Raw genomic sequence first — 20,254 nt, 5'->3', positions numbered from 1 at the left:
GTGCTCCGTGGCCCTTCACCGGTGAATCCCGATTTGGAGGCTCTCTCCGGAAGACCCTGGTGGCTGTTTGAGCCTGTCATACCTCCGTAGTGGCTCAGCCTGTGGCTGGGGCAATGGACTGGACTTTCCCCAGATCCGCTACTGGGTTTAATCTGTAAACCCTCAACAAACGAGCTCTGCCTTGTTAGCGAGTTCCCCCTCTCTCCAGAGTTGGTGATGATCTGGGTTCGAATCTTCACATGTCCGTCCAACACGCTGATGTTGGGTTTTTCCATGTAGTGGGTGCTGAAACTCTGGCTGCGCGCTTTCGCCCCATTCATCCCCAGGACAGGCTTTAGGTGAGGTTTGGTCGTGACAGATGTGGACCTCTTGAACAGTCTACTGTCACATTCCGACTTGTCACCAACCCCCTGCTCTGCTAACTCAGAGGTGTGTTCCTCCTCTTCCTGAATGATGCACTGGACCTCACCCTTAGTCTCTATGATGGAAGTCATGGCTAATGAATCAACATACACTGCCTGAAAACTGTCACACGGGACGAAAGCATTTGAAGTCACAGTCTCTTTGGAGACCGAGTTGATGTGTTCCTTCTCTTGCTTTCCTGGTATCGTGGTGGAGCCTTTCTGCAGTGAAGGGGGCGATTTCACAAAAGCTTTGAAGCCCATAGGAATGCGTGTCTTTGACGCTTTTTCACAGGAATTTTGAGTGCTAGTTCCAGAGCCGGGTGGGATTGCTACAGCCTGGGGAGGTTGAGTCATACTACTGTGAGGTTCTGTTGGACACTGAGGGTGGCCCTGCAGAGTTACAGGAAAACTACTAGAGGACTTATACGACATAGAATGTCTACTGTCATTGGTACCTTTCTTACTTGTAAATGTGCTTTGAAGCGAAGAGCCACGTTGAGAGTTGTATAAGGGAGGAGGAACATTCTTTGAGCTTTTAGGTACATTTTCAGGGTGATCAGGCACATGCCCTGAGGCTGAGGAGGGGAGGTAGAGTTTTGTGGGGACCCGTTTCGAAGTGCCTTTAGAGGGGGTCTCATTTGAAGCAGGGTGCTGCTGGCTCGACTTGTCCAACAGTTTCTGAGGTGCGATTGCGGTACCGTAGCCTGCGTCCAGGTCTATGGTATCTTGCCCCTTGTAGGGTGGTGGTGGTAATAAATGTTTCATATTTGGTACAGGCGGGGGATGATAACTCGGGGGTGGCCCCCTCACGGTTGTCGGCGTGGATGGTTGAGCCCCTGGTTTAAGTGCTTGAGGTGACCCATCGTAGTTTGGTCTGATAAGTAAGGAGGTGGTGCGGCCAGGGGGCGGGGGAGGAGACGGGGACCTGAGTTCAGTTTTGCTGCTGGTTTCACAGTGTCTGTCTCTGGTTGGCTGTTCCCTGTAGTCAACGTGGTCCAAATGCCTTCTTGGGAGGTGTGGGGAGCTGGTTGGAACACTAGATGAGGAGCCCTTTGTCCAGTCATTCCTGCCAGGAAACTTGTTGATCACTGCCTTGGGGCTTGTAGTGCAGCCTGGAGCTTTGATGAACCTGGACATCTTGACCAGAGGAGAAGAAGGGGACTTTGACTCCTGAGCTGTGAATCCGGAGGTTGGTCCACTGTTGCTTGTTTCCATGGTGGAGACCTTAGAAACCTTCAGTGGAGATCCTTTCCCCCGGCTGCTGGGGATCTTTGAGCTGATGGCCTTGGGGCTGGTGGAAGCATTGTTCATGGGAGGGACAGAGTGGCCTTTGTTGGATCGATTGGAAGGTGGCTTTATCAATTTCCGCAGTGGAGTGACGTGCATTTGTAGCCTCTCTGGGCTTCCCTCCCTGCTATTGCTGCCGTTGTTGCCTACTTTGTGACGAATGGGCCTATCATGAGGCGACAGTGCTGCATACTCAGCAACCCCATTTTCCTTCCTCCCAGGAATCTCTTTCCGAGCCCCAGCACCCAAAGAGGACTGCTGAGCACTGAGTTCAATGGGCTGTCCGTCTGCATCGAATATAGCCATGATACTCTCCTCAGACTGGGTGTTAGCCCCTTTTTGTTCCTTGATTAGGCTGTAAGGCCTGGGCCTTCCGTCAGCAGACTGAGTACGGCCAGGTTCCCTCCTCAAGCATTGTACGGGAAGCAGCTTGTCAGAATCTCTTGAGAGCCTCTTGATGTCCTTCTGCAGTTGCTCAGCTCTCTGGCTAACAGGCGAGTGGTGGTCGCTGACCTCAGAGTGCAGATCCTCAGGGTCGGTGTCTGAGAGGTGGAGGGGACATTCAGCCTCTGTGGGGCTGATGTCAAAGTGCAACAGGGAGGGGTTTAGAACAGCCGAAGTCCGCCCCCCGGAGAGGAAATTGTTGATGAAGCTTTTGAGTTTTTCTGGCTGCTCCTTGGAGTTATAGCTGGGCGGGTTCGTCATACCCCTGCTGCAGTTACCATCCCCTACTATGCCACTGTCCTGCAGCCCATCCCAGCTACACACACTGTCCGAGACGCTGTGCGACAGCTTCCTGAAGTACATCCAGCCTCCGTCCTTACTGGGGACGCAGTCTCGTCTGCAGTACGTCGAATGTAGCGACTCGTCGTCCGCATCATCAGAGTCGTACACAAACTTTTTGCCCCCCACCCCTGAGACAGTGGTCCTTCCCACATAAGTGGGCTTGGAGATTCCCTTGCTCCCACTCTTAATCCCCAGAGAGTAGATACCCTCATTAGAGTTCATGCAGTCCTTGTCGCCCGACTTGGAGACCCAGGAGGATGAGGAGCCTTTTGGTTTTCTCCTCTGGAGCTTCCGCAGGCCTTCTAGGATGTGGCTCTCTTTCCTCCTCATGGGGAGCTGCTCCTCCAGGGGGGCGCAGATGTTCCCTGGGGCCGAGGAACCCAGGCTCAACCTCTTCTCCCACGTCAGAGAGGACTGCAGGAGAAATATAGAGAGACAGAAGTTATTAGAAAACTCAGAGAGGACAGAGGGAGATTGAGAGACAGACACATCATTCAAAAATTCAGCTAAATTGAGCTGTGCAACAGCAATCCAAGCATGAACATAAGTTCAAGCACCTGTAGTACTTCTCAGAGGATTTGTGATCATGGCCCACTCTCAATCTAAACAACAGAGTTGGTTGTGGAGTCATCTGATTAATTTATTGAGCTGTTACTCAGTCTGCAATTTGTTTTACTTCCTTTCACATGGTCTAATGGAGATACTAAGCCCTTTGGGTTATGTCTCAAGCTAAATATTTAATGCTTTGATAAAAAAAAAAATGAAATAACACATATCCTGTAGTAACCAAAAAGGTGTTAACCAAAATATATTTTATATTTGAGATTCTTCAAAGCATCCACCCTTTGCACACTCTTGGCATTCTCTCAACCAGCTTCGTGAGGTAGTCACCTGGAATGCATTTGAATTAACAGGTGTGTCTTCTTAAAAGTTAATTTGTGGAATTTCTTTCCTTCTTTAATGCATTTTAGCCAATCAGTTGTGTTGTGACAAAGTAGGGGTGGTATACAGAAGATAGCCCTATTTGGTAAAAGACCAAGTCCATATTATGACAAGAACAGCTAAAATAATCAAAGAGAAATGACAGTCCATCATTACTTTAAGACATGAAGGTCAGCCAATATGGAACATTTCAAGAACTTTGAAAGTTTCTTCAAGTGCAGTCGCAAAAACCATCAAGCACTATGATGAAACTGGCTCTCAAGAGGACCGCCACAGGAATGGAAGACCCAGAGTTACCTCTGCTGCAGAGGATAAGTTCATCAGAGTTACCAGCCTCAGAAATTGCAGCCCAAATAAATGCTTCACAGAGTTCAAGTAACAGACACATCTCAACATTGACTGTTCAGAGGAGACTGTATAAATCAAGCCTTCATGGTCAAATTGCTGCAAGACAACTACTAAAGGACACCAATAAGAAGAAAAGACTTGCTTGGGTCAAGAAACACGAGTAATGGACATTAGATGGGTGGAAATTTGTCCTCTGGTTTGGAGTCCAAATTGGAGATTTTTGGTTTCAACCGCCATGTCTTTGTGAGACGCGGTGTGGGTGAACGGATGATCTCTGTATGTATATATCCCACCATAAAGCATGGAGGAGGAGGTGTTATGGTGTAGGGATGCTTTGTTGGTGACACTGTCTGTGATTTATTTAGAATTCAAGGCACACTTAACAAACATGGCTACCTCAGCATTCTGCAGCGATACGCCATCCCATCTGGTTTGGGCTTTGTGGGACTATCATTTGTTTTTCAACTGGACAATGACCCAACACACCTCCAGGCTGTGTAAAGGCTATTTTACCAAGAAGGAGAGTGATGGAGTGCTGCATCAGATGACCTGGCCCCCACAATCCCCCGAACCTCAACCAAATTGAGATGGTTTGGGATGAGTCAGACCTCAGAGTGTAGGAAAAGCAGCCAATAAGTGCTCAGCATATGTGGAAACTCCTTCAAGACTACTGAAAAAGCATTCCAGATTAAGCTGGTTGAGAGAATGCCAAGAGTGTGCAAAGCTGTCATCAAGGCAAAGGTGACTATTTGAAGAATCTCAAATATTAAATATATTTTGATATGTTTAACACTTTTTTGGTTACTACAGGATTCCATATGTGTTATTTCATAGTTTTGATGTCTTCACTACGTAGAAAATAGTAAAATAAAGAAAACCCTTGTACGAGTAGGTGTTCTAAAACTTTTGACCGGTAGTGTTCAGCTATGTGTTACTTCAAAAAAAATTTCAGCTGATTGAAACCCCACATTGATAAAGTTCATAAATGAGAGCGACAGAGACAAAGAAAAATAGAGAGAGACAGAGACCGACACACACACAGAGACAGAGTGAGGAGAGGTTGGTCTGGTCATCGTACCATTTTCCCACAGGAGCGTCCTTCATTCCAGGTGTAGGAGCCACTGGAGTATTCACTGCAGGCGCTAGACAGGGACAGCTCGCTGCTGCTACAGCTGCTGCGTGGGTAGACTGGCGCTTGCACCGTCAGACTCCGCTGGCTCAGACACTTGGCCACAGGAAGTCCCACCTTTCCGTTCAGTTGGACATCCTGCAGGATGGATTCCAAAGACACCATTAGTCACGATTTAGTGCCACATACATTAATGAGTCTGGATAAAGGGGATTAAGGTAGAGAAGGTAGAGACAATTATGAGAGATGCAGGAAAACACTACAAAAACTCTGATTAACAAGCCTTACTTCAGCTTCTCAGTCTAGAAGCTATAGAGTTGGGTCTGGACCCGTACAGCGTGTTATATTGTATTTTAACTGAAAGGCTTTCCCCATCACTCTCCAGTGTTTATGTCTTGAATGGCTTCAAATCTAGTCTGGGACATAGACACAGGGCTGATGCCAGGGGAGGAGCATGGCTAAGGTTAGGAGCTAGGGGCGACAGCTGATGGGCTCCAGTGAAAGCCAATTATCCAGGGAGATAAGGGAACAGCTGGAGGACAGGTGGCAGGGGTGAACAGGGGCGAGCGGGTTGGCTCGTGTCACAGAGAGCTTCACAGGGTCATATGAGATGGTAATGGTGTCAGAAGGTAAGAATATGGCCGGCAATCTATGACTATGCAATATTGAGTCGCTGGTGCATTTTACAAGGCTGTCCAAACACACACACCGCTTTTGTCTTTGTACATTCATGTTAAAAAAAACTGGGTCTTTTGCATGTCTATTGACTGTTTTAAGTTAGATTACCGGTGGCTGATATTTTATGTGTGAGACTTTCTGGGGTTTTCAGTATTCCTGTAAAGTGTTACGAAAGCTACTGCTTCGACTCTGTAATTAGCCAGTGAGATGCAAATGATCAATCATACTTTCAGAAGCAATCTCCCCAACAGATGTTTTCTGCATCAGTCCTATTCCACAATTCTGTCCAAACAAATGTCGATTCAGAATTCTAATCAACTGTTCAGTCAGAGAGATAATAGGAAGCGAACTAATTGCCCCAGGAAATCTGTACCAATCTGTACTGCAAGTATATCACATTTGCGCGGCTTCTTTTCCCTAACTCATTACCTTGTCGCAAACACATGAATACATTAACAGATTTCAACATTATTACACCATACATTTTTCACACATTTTTTTTGCCACATTTCTATACTATATATGAAGGTTTATCAGGTTGGGCCCTCAAGGAGTAAAAGGACACAAGACCAGAGTGAATTCATTTTAAGACCTTAATACATAATATATAACATGACTAATGTTCTACACTATCCCGCAGACTCATTTTTACTGAAGACGAGCCTCAATCGATGGTCCTCTGGTAATATGACAAGGATTTATACCTTTAAGAATGTGATACTGCCAACTCTGCTTGCCGAGAGCAGCAGATCAAATCCCCAAATAGTTAGATCTGGTATTTTAATCCTCCCTGATGATTCCTCTGGGCTATACGTCTGTTCTGATGCCTGGACAATACATATGGGTGAGGCTGGGGGGAAAAGAACATGCCATTGGTTTGTTTTCCATCAATCTTACATGAGGTGGAGAGTCAGTGTTCCTGGATAGCAGGAAGCTTTTGCTCCTCTCCGGCTCCAGGAGGAGATCAGAGGCAGACAAATCCATGATCCGAGAGTGGAGTTTCTGAAAGGACAAGAAAGCACAAGGTCTTACTGAATGTCTCTACTACATACATAAATATATCAACTACATAGACAAGGCATTTGACACATTCGACTGTACAGAAGAATGTGGCAAACAAACAACTATATTATATTGCATGCTATTTTGCATTTCATATTGGTGTTCTGTATCAATCACACCTTTCCAGTAGTAGATTAATGAATGCACAATAGAAAGTCTACCGTCAAACATAAATCATTTTCATTCAAATCTCACAACGAAAAAACAACAACAAAAAAAACACATTTGAGCAGGTCGCAAAAACGCTTTGGTTCAGCCGTACTTTCCCAGGGCTTGAAAGTAAACCTCTTTCTCCCTCCACTGAGATCGTATGCAGGGCACTCTTCAATAGTCTTAGACTCAATGTCATTAATGTCATCTGTTAAGAATAATTCATGTGAATGGGAAATAATTGCATTGGGGAGCGAGGGATTCCTTTGATTTTTGTATTCATATTCAAACACTATTTTGCGATCCATTACTTTCTTTGGTTTCCGTTCACAGGGGAAGGATACAAAACCAAATACATTTTCACATATTAATCCTCCAACCTAATTACTGCCCGGTTCCCCGTGCTCGGATCTACTTAACGGCAAACGTGCTGTAACAAAACACTCGATTTATGCCACATTCCCCTCCAAAGGCAACTTTAATGCTCGTTGAGGGAGGATATTTTCTCCTGCGCTATCTATTTTAATTTCTCCATCTCGATAATGAAATACAATTGCCAGATTCCTGTACTCTGCACTAACTTTCCTTCCCGTGCTGTGTACGCCCACTCTAGATGAACATAACCGACATAACCGCTGCAACGACTCTCATCGTTGCAGCGATGAGAGTCACCTTGTGGAACTTTTAGTGTATGGTATATTAGCTTAAATCCATCTATAGTCTTCCTCCAGTGTCCTCCACAATTAATCCCAATCATTTGAAAGTTATGAAAATGATTATTTGCATGACATCAATAGTTGTTCCTTTAACATAAATGAAGTATATCTGAATAAAAAAAGACAGGGAGAGAGTATACAATATGACAGGTCGAGCCTAATATACGTTTCTCTTTTCTTACTCAGTACAACAATAGAAATGCAATTTCTACCTCACATCATCTCTGTTCTACTACTCAGACTACCGAGATGGCTCCTTGAGTATAAAGCTACTCCTCTACTAAATCACAGAGGACACTCGGAACATGTTTATTAAACAACAGTTTCACACCTCGTAAACTCTCTGCTGCACAGCTATGTCATTCAGGAAGCACTGATCTCAAACTCCTTGCCCAAGGCCAAACCATAGTATCACATTATCCATTATTTCATACAAACATCCTTCATGTTACCACCTGTTTAAGTGTGAGATTCCGATGCAAGATTTTGCCATTCTAGAGTTTGTATGTGCTATCTACCGTTACACTGAGTAACAGGGACAGAGCTACAGTACGGAGGTGACCTTCCAAAAATAGCCTTTAGCAATGAAGACACCGGCTCACTACATGAGTCCACTGATCCAACAAAGAAACAGAGAGCCAGACAATAAGTCGAAAAAGCTTGAAATAAAATCAGTCCCAGTGCTAGTGATCAACACACCGGCCGAGCCCTGGGGTCCTGGAGGCTTCGAGCTAACAAGCCTTCCTGCAAACGCAGTGTGAAAGCCATAGAGATAGATATAAATACAACGCAATAGTGTATCTACAGTGGAAACCATATTCCTGGAAGCCATATTCCTTTTACTTGGGATGACAGCCCCTTGTAACCAGTTTCTTTTGAATCTCCAAGAAAAAATGCATTCATGATGACAGGGATAACAATCCTAGTCCTTTGTTTCATAAACCCAGCCTTGGGCATTGATAATTGCTACTTGAACATTGTGTTCAGAACATCCACAGACTGCTGTCAGAGGATCAATAGTCACAATCTCACTGAAAGCAACTAACCAAAGCCACCTGAAGACCTCCCAGGAATTTACAGGTAGGTCACCTTCATTACAAGGCTCAATATGTTATATAACATTTGTGATGACTGCTGCACTAGTGTAACACACGTCATGCAATGTGAAGTGAGGCTTTAGTAGTAGAACACCAGCTAATACATATATCTTCACCATATGGCGTCCCTTAGGCTAAAGAAACACTTCCCAGGACATACGTTTTGGTTGACTTGACATGGAATCTCAATGCATTGCATTTGTATTGATCAAGTTTGAAAAGCTGCAAAGGCTTGCTTGTGTGTGAGCCACCCACTGCGAAACACAGGGAATGGATAGAAATAGTTCCAAGTGGTGCTGTTAATTGTAGATGCATTTATATGTGCAAATTAGAGCGAATTGGAACTAGTTTAAGGGAACATGGATGTAAACTGGAGATGTGATTTAGATGACCCCTTTATCTCCTTAGAGTGCCAAATTAATCCTCCCTCTTGTTTCTCTTTCTGTAATCTCAGCCCCATTTAGACTGAGTTTAAGGAGACACTGACTATCCTGCAGACCAGCTAAACGATGATAGGCTATAATGGCAACATTCTAATGGATTAAATCATATTGATTTCCAATGTGTTTTTGTAAAAGTAATTGGTTTGTATTTTCATGTGCATGTGTGTGTGTGTGTGGGTTGGTTCTTCTAACCGTGTGGGGATCTAAAATCCCATTAAGTTCCCACAAGGACAGTAAAACGAGGAAAATTCTCCCACGTGGAGACAATACCCACGTCCCGAAGAGGACAAAGGTTATTTTAAGCTTAGGGGTTAAGTTTAGAGTTAGGGTTAGGGTTACAACTAGGGTTAGGGTTAAGGGAAAATAGGATTCTGAATGGAAATACATTTTAGGTCCCCATGAGGATAGAAGAAGAAAAACGGTGTTTGTGTGTGAAATTTCAATTGAGTTGAAATTGCTCAACCCATCATGCAGTGCTGTGTATCGGCAGCAACTGGAGACAACCATTGTTTTAATTGTTTAAATGAATATACTCAATTTTGACAGTATATATTTTATTTTCATGAATGGTGACCATGTAATGCGCTCATTACGTATTGTCTGGTTCTCTAGTACTGTACAGCATATTGTGTGCTAGCAGGGACCTGGAGGGACATCAATACTCTCTTTCACAGCTAATAGGCTATTTGACTATTTTCTGGAAATTCTGAACCTTGAGGTCATCTCGGTGGAATGCTCCGTATTTTATAACTTGGCCCAAGTCAATTTGGTCCAGAGCGGTCTGATACGCGATCGATGGGGATGTGGAAAAGGATTAGACGCAATGTGCTCTCTTGTTCTCCATCGTCAGTTAACTTATGAAATATAGAAATAATGATAGAGCTGTTTGAACTGGATTAAATGGGAATGTAGTACAGTATATAAACCGCATGTTGAGCCTCTAATCAATTTTATTTCATCCCTTTTTTTGCACAGTTCATGCACATTTGATGCTAAATAGTTTTCAATTAGTTTATTAGGTATAATCAAATTGTTACATAGACTATATTATTGTTTATTGCTTACACATTTATGCAAAGACTTAAAATGTAAGAATTAATGATAAGTGACAGTAATTAAATGAAAAGGTTTTAAAACACGTTCTGCTTATTTGTAGTTGAATATCATATTCATATCATGTACATAACTGTGAATTAACGGAGGCAAAATATACCTACTGCAGCTTGTTCTAAACCAAGTATTTTCTTGAATACTGCTAAACTTCCCATTATGACCTAAAGTTTATATGTAGATGAGAATTCTTCCCCTGTAGCTGACTCAGTCCAGGTTGTACTTTACAGTGGACTTAACATGCCAGATGATGTCTCTCTCACCATAAAGCCCGTAATAGAAATGTAGTCCTTTCTGAAGCCATATCGCTCCTCTCCAGGGTATAGGCTGTCCACACAGGGGGATGGGAGTGGTTGAGTGTCAGGAGAAGAGAAGGGGGGGCTGATGTTATCGTAGGGGTGCAGGATTACACCTCCTCAGCACAGTCATCAATGATTCAGTCAATAGTGTCACAAGGCCTCCGATGGGGAGGGGTGGGGAGAGGGAGTGGGGACATGGGGGCGGACAGCTCCCCCATCTCTGTGTCTCTTAGGGCTAGCCTCACTGTACCCGACCGCGTGGAAGTGTGATCTAGCCAAGGACGGAGGCACACTGAGGAAGCTCACCTTCTCTGTTACTACCTAATCTACGTTTGACTCTGCACTCAAGGCTTGGTCTTCCCTTAGTCAGAGTTTACAGGTAACGTATAGCAGGGAATTGGCTAAGCTAAGACTCAACATGGCTCTCGTACTACTGCTACTACATTAACCAGAGTAGGAATACAGTGCAGGCAGTCCAGTTAACAAAACTCCAGCAAAGGCAACCCTTTGAGGGGAACCATAGAGCAAAAGCCCTTCAAAATTCAGAAAATTACTGAATGGTACTGCGTAGCTACTACGTCCTGCCGGAGGGGCCTTGGAAGTTTCCACGGCAACCAGGACCTACTTTTACGGATAATTGTCAACTCAATTACCACTCGCCTGTCACTTTTGATAAGGCTGTATAAGTGGAAGGAGGGAATTATTATTCGCTACTTATACACCTTACTAAACACCTGGCCGAACTGCAACAAACAGAGCTTTGCAGCATGTGAAATGCCAAATTACACAAGGCGACAGCAGGTCACGCATATTCCCAGTATTCCTAATCACAATCTCAATAGAGAGCAGTGAGTCGTTATCAGGGAAATTCAAGATGGCCCCAGGGGCCAATAACACATTTAATTACCGACTCCCAGAACAGTAGAAATTAAATACTCTGACTGAAAGGAAATATTAATATGTCTTGCTCTACTGTCGCTAACGACTATTTGATGCAAACCCCTAACTTGCCTAGTTAAATAAAGGTAAGAATTGTTTTTTATAATAATAAAAAAAAAACAGAAGGTTACCTGCAGCCATTTTAGAGGGCAAAATGTTAGGCTACTTCAAGAGAAATTATGCACAATAAGTAGCAAGGGAACTGATTTCAAACTCATGTTTTAATTGACTCAATCAATCATATACTCTTCTTTCAGCACTTGTATTACTAGTCGTCGTTGTCACAGCCACCTTTATAGAGAAACTAATCCCAGAAATAGAAACAAGGTTTACAACCTGAAACATATCGACAAAACCACAACCATGAAAGAATCATGAGATGTTCAATAAAATGAATGTCTGTTTGAGGAATCCATGTAAAAATACCAAAAAAAAGCCTCCTATAAGCCTCCTGATTTAGCTATCGCTTACACAAGTGTCAATTATTTTCTTGTTGTTTAATGTGCTGGCAGACATCGGTTGGACATAAACCTTTCAAATCTATCCACCTCCTTCATAATAAAATCTCACTTCCTCACTGCTGAAAAAATGTCTTGCTACAAATCCTCATTCCCGGCATACTCCCTCGTGAAAAGCCAGCTCTGTCCCAAATGGTACCCTATTTTCTACATAGTGCACTTCTTTTGACCAGAGCGCTATGGGTTCGGGTAAAAAAAAGTAGTGCACTATATAGGGAATAGGATACCATTTGGGACAGAGACAGAGGCTCCTGCTACACAAGCAAATAGATTTACGGTATATTGCTCTCTTCAATGTCTTGTTGATCACGTTGTATATTGAACACAAATGCTCTACTGAACAGACAGCTAACATTTACTGTTGTAGGAGATAACCAGAACATACGTATTAGTTTATTAAATCAAAATATTATTAAATAGTTAATAAACAATTACACATTTCACTTTATTCATGCCCTGGTTAAATTGGGACAAAAATAGCGCATCCACAGCCTCGCTCAATCTGTTGGGACGACAAAAATGCCTCCCTTCCAGCCAAAATTGCACCCTTCACTGGACAATGTTGCCTGTGACTTTCAATTATCCATATGTCAGCATAGCAGAGGGCGACTGACAGAGGGCATACTCTCTCCTGAACTTGAGGTAGATAAAGGATTGTCGTCAGCTCGCTCTTTGCAATTCTCATTTATATCCTTTCGAATTTTGTCAACACCTGAACAAATCGTGATGAGGGTCTATTGATCCAAACATTGCTTAAACGAGATCCATTAAAATGGTTTGTGGACTATTCAACAATACCAGTGTTCTGGAGGCTGTTGTTTTACAGATATTGTCAACAATAAAAAAAAGTTATTCTTCAACTATAACTTTCTTTGTTTCTGTACCTGGATGTGTTGACTTGCATAGTACCTGGATGTGTTGACTTGCACAGTTCCTGGATGTGTTGACTTGCACAGTACCTGGATGTGTTGACTAGCACAGTACCTGGATGTGTTGACTTGCACAGTACCTGGATGTGTTGACTTGCACAGTACCTGGATGTGTTGACTAGCACAGTACCTGGATGTGTTGACTTGCACAGTACCTGGATGTGTTGACTAGCACAGTACCTGGATGTGTTGACTTGCACAGTTCCTGGATGTGTTGACTTGCACAGTACCTGGATGTGTTGACTAGCACAGTACCTGGATGTGTTGACTTGCACAGTACCTGGATGTGTTGACTTGCATAGTACCTGCACTCAGCTCTCCCCTGAGCTCCTCTCATCCATCCTTTCTGAGCCACATGTTCTCATTAAGACCAGTAGGAGTCTCATTACCCATCTGTGCCCTCTATAGGTCCCCTTTACCCCCATCCCCCTGAGCTCCCTCTCACACCCGACATCTCCCTCCTTTACACCGTGGCAGTCTGAGAGCCTCCACCCACCGCTCTGAGAAGAGGTAAGGTAACGAGAGCTGGATGGCCATAGCTGCAAATCAGATTAAGGAAAATCCATGCGGCCATTTTATAGCAGACATGGTTGTCAATATTTCTCTCTCTCTCTCTCTCTGCAGTGACTGGAGTAAATGATTTCTGCGTTACAGTAAGTGTGCATTCCTACCCACGGCAGACTACATACACACACGGGCGCACACACATACCCTCCCCTCTCTCTAGCATCTATGTCTGTGTTACGTGCCACAAGGTCTGGTGCGCTAGAGGTAATTTGGTTGAGAGGTTTTACCGTCCCCCCGAGAGAGCCCAGGATGGATGACGCAAGTCTCGGTACTTTCTCAAATGATCTTGTCTGAGCCCCGCAGCTCTGTGGAGGTTGGATGGTTCATGAGCACACTGTTTTTTTAGCGATGATGATATCACAGACCCCGGACTCAGGATCACATCGCCATCACAAAAAGATGGATGATCTAATATCGCTGCTCTTCAGAAGTTTGAAGTGAGCAAATATGCTTCCGGAATCAGATGTCCTTACATCCACACTGTTGCCTTCAACGATATTGAATACAAGAACCAACATAGTTCTAATACTGAAACTAATAGCAGTGAAATGCTATTTTAACTCCATCAGTCAGGCACACCTGAGTCATGGCCAATAGTTGCTCAATGAGGTTCTATCGTGGTTCTGGGACAATGAGGTTTTATATTGGTTCTGGGATAATTAGGTTTTACAGTGGTTCTGGGACAATGAGGTTCTATAGTGGTTCTGGGAAAATGAGGTTCTATAGTGGTTCCGGGACAATGATGTTCTATAGTAGTTCCGGGACAATGAGGTTCTGTAGTGGTTCTGGGACAATGAGGTTCTATAATGGTTCTGGAACAATGAGGTTCTATAGTAGTTCTGGGACTAGATGAGTGGACAGGTCCCTACCTGCAGGAGCAGGTCTGATGCAGGTCGGACTCGCTGCTGGAAGAGGACACTCATGGTCCGGTTTTGTTGCTCCAGGTCAAACACTCTGGTCCGCAACTTCAGACACTCCTCCCTCAGATCCTGCATGGGGAAGAACAACAGAGAGAGAGTTATTACAAGCAGAGGTGTGAACTTACAGTGATGTGTGACTGTCCTAATATGGACACCATAAAAGTTGATTAGTTAACACGGGATAATGAGAAGTGTCTAAAAAAAAAAGTGAATGGTAAGATTAAGTTTTGAGCTACTGTATTACATACATGTCTAACAACATCATTGGATCTAATATTAGTATAATTCTGAGACATTTCTATAACACAGTTGCTTTGGAAACCAGACTCCTACCTTTTGGGTGAGCAGTGCCTGCACAACTTGATTGGCAACCTAAAACAGAATGAAAAAAGAAACAATATGTCATGCCGTGTGTGTAGGTGGCAGGGAACTCAGGCGCAGAAGAATCAAACTTGGTATAAATGGAGTAGTTTAATAACGTAAAACAAAACCTCCAAAACCAAAGTACATAATAAAATAAAGGTGGGTACAAGAACCCGTCGCGCACCAAACGAATATCACGAGCATAACAACAAACAATCTGACAAGGACATGAGGGGAAACAGAGGGTTAAATACACAACATGTAATGAATGGGATTGGAACCAGGTGTGTAGGAAGACAAGACAAAACCAAAGGAAAATGAAAAATGGATCAATGATGGCTAGAAGACAGGTGACGTCGACCGCCGAGTACCGCCCGAACAAGGAGAGGCATCGACTTCGGCAGAAGTCGTGACAGTACCCCCCCACCCTGACGCGCGGCTCAAGCTGCGCGTCGACACCGGCCTCGGGGACGACCCGGAGGACGAGGCGCAGGGCGATCCGGATGGAGACGGTGGAACTCTTGCAGCAGGGAAGGATCTAACACGTCCTCCACCGGAACCCAGCATCTCTCCTCCAGACCGTACCCCTCCCAGTCCAAGAGGTACTGAAGGCCCCTCGCCCGACGTCTCGAATCCAGGATGGATTGAACGGAGTACGCCGGGGCCCCCTTGATGTCCAAAGGGGGCGGAGGAACCTCCCGCACCTCAGCCTCCTGGAGCGGGCCAGCCACCACCGGCCTGAGGAGAGACACATGGAACGAAGGGTTAATGTGGTAATCAAGGGGAAGCTGTAACCTATAACATACCTAGTTCACTCTCCTCAGGACTTTAAACGGCCCCACAAAACGCTACCAGCTTCCGGCAGGGTAGGGGGAGGGGCAGGTTTCGGGTCGAGAGCCAGACCCTGTCCCCCGGTGCGAACATCGGGGCCTCACTGCGGTGACAGCCTGCGGCAACTTTCTGGCGCAGTACGGCGCGCTGAAGGTGGACGTGGGCGGCGTCCCATGTTTCCTCCGCGCGCCGGAAACAGTCGTCCACCGCAGGAGCCTCGGTCTGACTCTGATGCCAAGGAGCCAGAACCGGCTGATACCCCAATACACACTGAAAGGGAGAAAGGTTAGTGGAGGTGTGGCGGAGCGAGTTCTGTGCCATCTCTTCCCAGGGCACAAACGCCGCACACTCCACCGGCCGGTCCTGGCAATAAGACCTCAGAAACCTACCCACATCCTGGTTAACTCTCTCCACCTGCCCGTTACTCTCAGGGTGAAAACCTGAGGTAAGGCTGACCGAGACCCCCAGACGTTCCATGTAAGCCTTACAGACCCTTGACGTGAACTGGGAACCCCGATCAGATACAGTATCCTCAGGCACCCCGTAGTGCCGGAAGACGTGTGTAAACTGGGCCTCAGCAGTTTGCAGAGCTGTAGGCAGACCGGGCAAAGGAGGGAGACGACAGGACTTAGAAAAAGGATCCACAACGACCAGGATCGTGGTGTTACCCTATGAAGGTGGAAGATCGGTTAGGAAATCCACCGACAGGTGCAACCACGGCCGTTGTGGAACGGGTAAGGGTTGTAACATACCTCTGGGCAGGTGTCTAGGAGCCTTGCACTGGGCGCACACTAAGCAGGAGGAAACATAAACCCTCACATCCTTAGCTAAAGTGGGCCAACAGTACCTCCCACTAAGACAGTGCACCGTCCGACCGATCCCAGGATGACCAGAGGAGGGTGACGTGTGGGCCCAATAGATCAGCCGGTCGCGGACAGCAGACGGAATGTACAGACGCCCAGCTGGACACTGAGGGGGAACAGGCTCTGCACGTGACGCCTACTCAATGTCCGCGTCCAGCTCCCACACTACCGGCGCCACTTAACAAGAGGCTGGGAGTATGGGAGTGGGATCCATGGACCGCTCCTCTGTGTCATACAGCTGGGACAGTGCGTCTGCCTTAACGTTCTGGGAGCCTGGTCTGTAAGAGAGGGTAAACACAAAACGGGTGAAAAACATGGCCCACCTTGCCTGGCGAGGATTCATTCTCCTCGCCGCCCGGATGTACTCCAGATTGCGGTGGTCAGTAGAGATGAGAGGGGTGTTTAGCCCCCTCAAGCCAATGTCTCCACGCCTTCAAAGCCTTGACGACAGCCAACAGCTCCCGGTCCCCCACATCATAGTTTCGCTCCGCCGGGCTGAGCTTCTTAGAGAAGAAGGCACAGGGGCGGAGCTTCAGTGGCGTACCCGAGCGCTGAGAGAGCACAGCTCCTATTCCAGCCTCGGACGCGTCCACCTACACTATGAACGCCAAAGAGGGATCCGGATGGGCCAACACAGGAGCCGAGGTAAACAGAGCCTTCAGGTGCCTGAAAGCCCCGTCCGCCTCAGCCGACCGCTGCAAGCGCACCGGGCCCCCCTTCAGCAGTGAGGTAATGGGAGCAGCTACCTGACCAAAAATCCCAGATAAACCTCCAGTAGTAGTTGGCAAACCCTTCACCGTGGTGGGAGTCGGCCAATTACGCAGGGCTGCAATGCGGTCACTCTCCATCTCCATTCCTGATGTGGAAATGCAATGCCCTAGGAAGGAGACAGACTGTTGGAAGAACAGCCATTTCTCAGCCTTGACGTACAGGTCATGCTCCAACAGGCGACCAAGCACTCTGCGCACCAGGGACACATGCTCGGCGCGTGTAGCGGAGTATATCAGAATGTCATCGATATACACCACTACTCCCTGCCTGTGCAGGTCCCTGAAAATCTTGTCTACAAAGGATTGGAAGACTGATGGAGCATTCATCAACCTGTACGGCATGACGAGGTACTCATAATGCCCTGAGGTGGTACTAAATGCCGTCTTCCACTCGTCTCCCTCTCGGATACGCACCAGGTTGTACGCACTCCTGAGATCCAGTTTAGTGAAGAAGCGCGCCCCGTGCATTGACTCAATCGCCGTGGCGATAAGAGGTAGCGGGTAACTGTACCTCACCGTGATTTGATTGAGACCTCTACAATCAATGCACGGGTGCAGACCTCCATCCTTCTTCTTCACAAAAAATAAACTTGAGGAGACGGGTGAAGTGGAGGACCGAATGTACCCCTGACGCAGGGATTCAGAGACATATGTCTCCATAGCCACCGTCTCCACTTGTGACAGGGGATACACGTGACTCCTGGGAAGTGCAGCGTCTACCATGAGATTTATCACACAATCCCTCCGTCGATGGGGTGGTAATTGAGTCAAATCGGCATATTCTGGGGAAATGCGCACGGTGGAGACCTGGTCTGGACTTTCCACCGTAGTAGCACCAACGGAAACCCCTAAACACCTACTTGAGCACTCTTGCGACCACCTCTGTGGCCAAGAAACAGTGGGGTTATGACAAGCTAACCAGGGTAGGCCCAGCACCACGGGATATGCAGGAGAGTCAATAAGGAAAAGACTAATCTTTTCCATGTGACCCCCCTGTGTCACCATACTCAAAGGAGCGGTGACCTCCCTGATAAACCCTGACCCTAATGGCCGACTATCTAAGGCGTGAATGGGGAAAGGCACATCCACTGGTACAATGGGGGTCCCTAAACTATGAGCTAACGCTTTATCAATGAAATTCCCAGCCGTGCCTGAATCTACTAGCGCCTTATGCTGGGAACGCGGGGGAAATTCAGGAAAAGTGACAGACACAAATATATGCGCAACAGAGGGCTCTGGGTGAGACTGGTGCCGGCTCACCTGGGGTGACGCCAGAGCGCCCTGCCTGTTGCCTCGATTCCCAGAATAACCAACCCGGCACTGACCAGCAGTGTGACCTCTGCGGCCACAGATGGTGCACGAGCGGGAACCTCCTCCGGTCTCCCTGCGCACCGCCCCTCCCAGCTCCATGGGTATCGGAGAGGGGGTGCGGGAGGATGGAACCACCAGACCCCGATCTGGATGTCCGCGAGCAGCCAGCAGGTTGTCCAGCCGGATGGACAGATCCACCAGCTGGTCGAAGGTGAGGGTGGTGTCTCTACAGGCCAGCTCCCGACGGACGTCCTCACGCAGACTGCAACGGTAATGGTCGATCAGGGCCCTGTGGTTCCATCCCGCGCTGGCAGCCAGGGTCCTAAACTCCAGGGCAAACTCCTGGGCGCTCCTCGTCTCCTGCCTCAGAGGGTAGAGGTGCTCACCCACCGCTCTGCCCTCGGGTGGGTGGTCGAAGACTGCCCGGAAACGGTGGGTGAACTCCTCAAAATGGTCCAACGCCGCATCTCCCTCTCCACACATGGCGCTGGCCCACTCCAAGACAAAACCAATGGAAAATGAAAAATGGATCAATGATGGCTAGAAGACCGGTGACGTCGACCGCCGAGCACCGCCCGAACAAGGAGAGGCATCGACTTCGGCAGAAGTCGTGACACAAGAATTATCCAAACATTTTATGCAAGCTGCTTAGTGACTGACCATAATATGGTGGCTGTTATGGGTGAGAAAGATGAGTGATAAAGAAAGAAAGAAAATGTCTCTAGTTGACCCACGACCTCAACTCTAAACTGCCCCTGCCCTGTGCATGCCGACGCTGCAATTTCTCACTTCCCCTCTTCCTCCAACAACATTTTATACACAAGTTCCTCCGACCGCTTACATTATTATGACAGGCTTTAGTGAACACGATGTCCCAATACATTACAGCATTGTCCCCCCCGTCTGCCTTCCTTTGGAGGAGTGTGTTGATTCCTAAGGGGCCCAATCATCATAAATCTGACGCAGGGTGGCAGAGAAGGCCAGTAGCGGCCCGGCGAAGCAGAAGAGATTGGAGCCAGACGGGCTGCATGTCTTCATGATGTTTAATTGTCTTCTGTTGATCCTGTATTGACAGCAGTGTCAGGGCTGATGTAGTGGCTTGGAGAGTAGGGGGTTGTGTCCTGAATGGCACCCTATCCCTTATATACTGCACTACTTGACCCCATAGGCCCTGGTCAAAAGTAGTGCAGTATATAGGGAATAGGGTGTCACTTGCGACACAGCGGTCAGTCGGAGAGAAGAAGTGGCAGGCTAAAGTACTGTTGTGCCTGGGCTTTGCCCGCAGAGCGCCTCACACCCCTACCACTCTTCCAAGTTTAGACCGCAATGCCCCATCGACTCTGACTCTGATTACAGCCCATTGATTGCTCGTTAATTCACTGTAAGCACGCATTGGCTTTTTCTCAGAGGTGTCCTCTCCCTCTATTGAATAACGGGAGATGGAGTAAATATGATGAAGTGATTGAGCCCTGTGGGGAGTGATACAGAGCTGCTCCTGTAAAACTGAAGGGCACTAATTCAAAGAATATTTAATGATTGTCAAGTTAGAATCTAAATTACAACTGATAAATAAAACAACTTATATAGGCTTTATAGAACATTCATAGTTCAAGTCATACTACATGAAGTGTGGCATAACAGTCTCTTGCATCTGATGCATTGCCAGATGTAGCATAACTCCTTTTACCAGCCTTTCAATAGCATGACATTTGCACATGTTTACTAAGTGGAACAAAAATTATATATATAGATATTAAAAAAAATATCATTTTAAAAACTAAAGTGACTGGCC

General features: G+C 46.5%; 1 protein-coding gene across 6 annotated transcripts in view; it reads right to left on the bottom strand.

The window, feature by feature from the left end:
• Nucleotides 1-20,254, bottom strand: part of LOC115196063 (nck-associated protein 5) — a 167,202-nt gene that overhangs the window by 28,509 nt on the left and 118,439 nt on the right. For all 6 annotated transcript variants that reach the window (XM_029756569.1, XM_029756573.1, XM_029756568.1 and 3 more), the window contains 5 exons: nt 14,658-14,696; nt 14,274-14,393; nt 6,472-6,576; nt 4,846-5,034; nt 1-2,891 (listed from right to left, as the gene is read on the bottom strand). The exon at nt 1-2,891 is cut by the window's left edge and continues 717 nt beyond it. In XM_029756569.1, coding sequence (XP_029612429.1) covers nt 1-2,891; nt 4,846-5,034; nt 6,472-6,576; nt 14,274-14,393; nt 14,658-14,696 — 3,344 coding nt within the window. The remainder of the gene's footprint in view (nt 2,892-4,845; nt 5,035-6,471; nt 6,577-14,273; nt 14,394-14,657; nt 14,697-20,254) is intronic.

This window comes from Salmo trutta, chromosome 6 (genome assembly GCF_901001165.1).
Source record: "Salmo trutta chromosome 6, fSalTru1.1, whole genome shotgun sequence".
NCBI classification, from domain to species: Eukaryota; Metazoa; Chordata; class Actinopteri; order Salmoniformes; family Salmonidae; genus Salmo; species Salmo trutta.
This window is presented reverse-complemented; position numbering and strand designations above follow the sequence as displayed.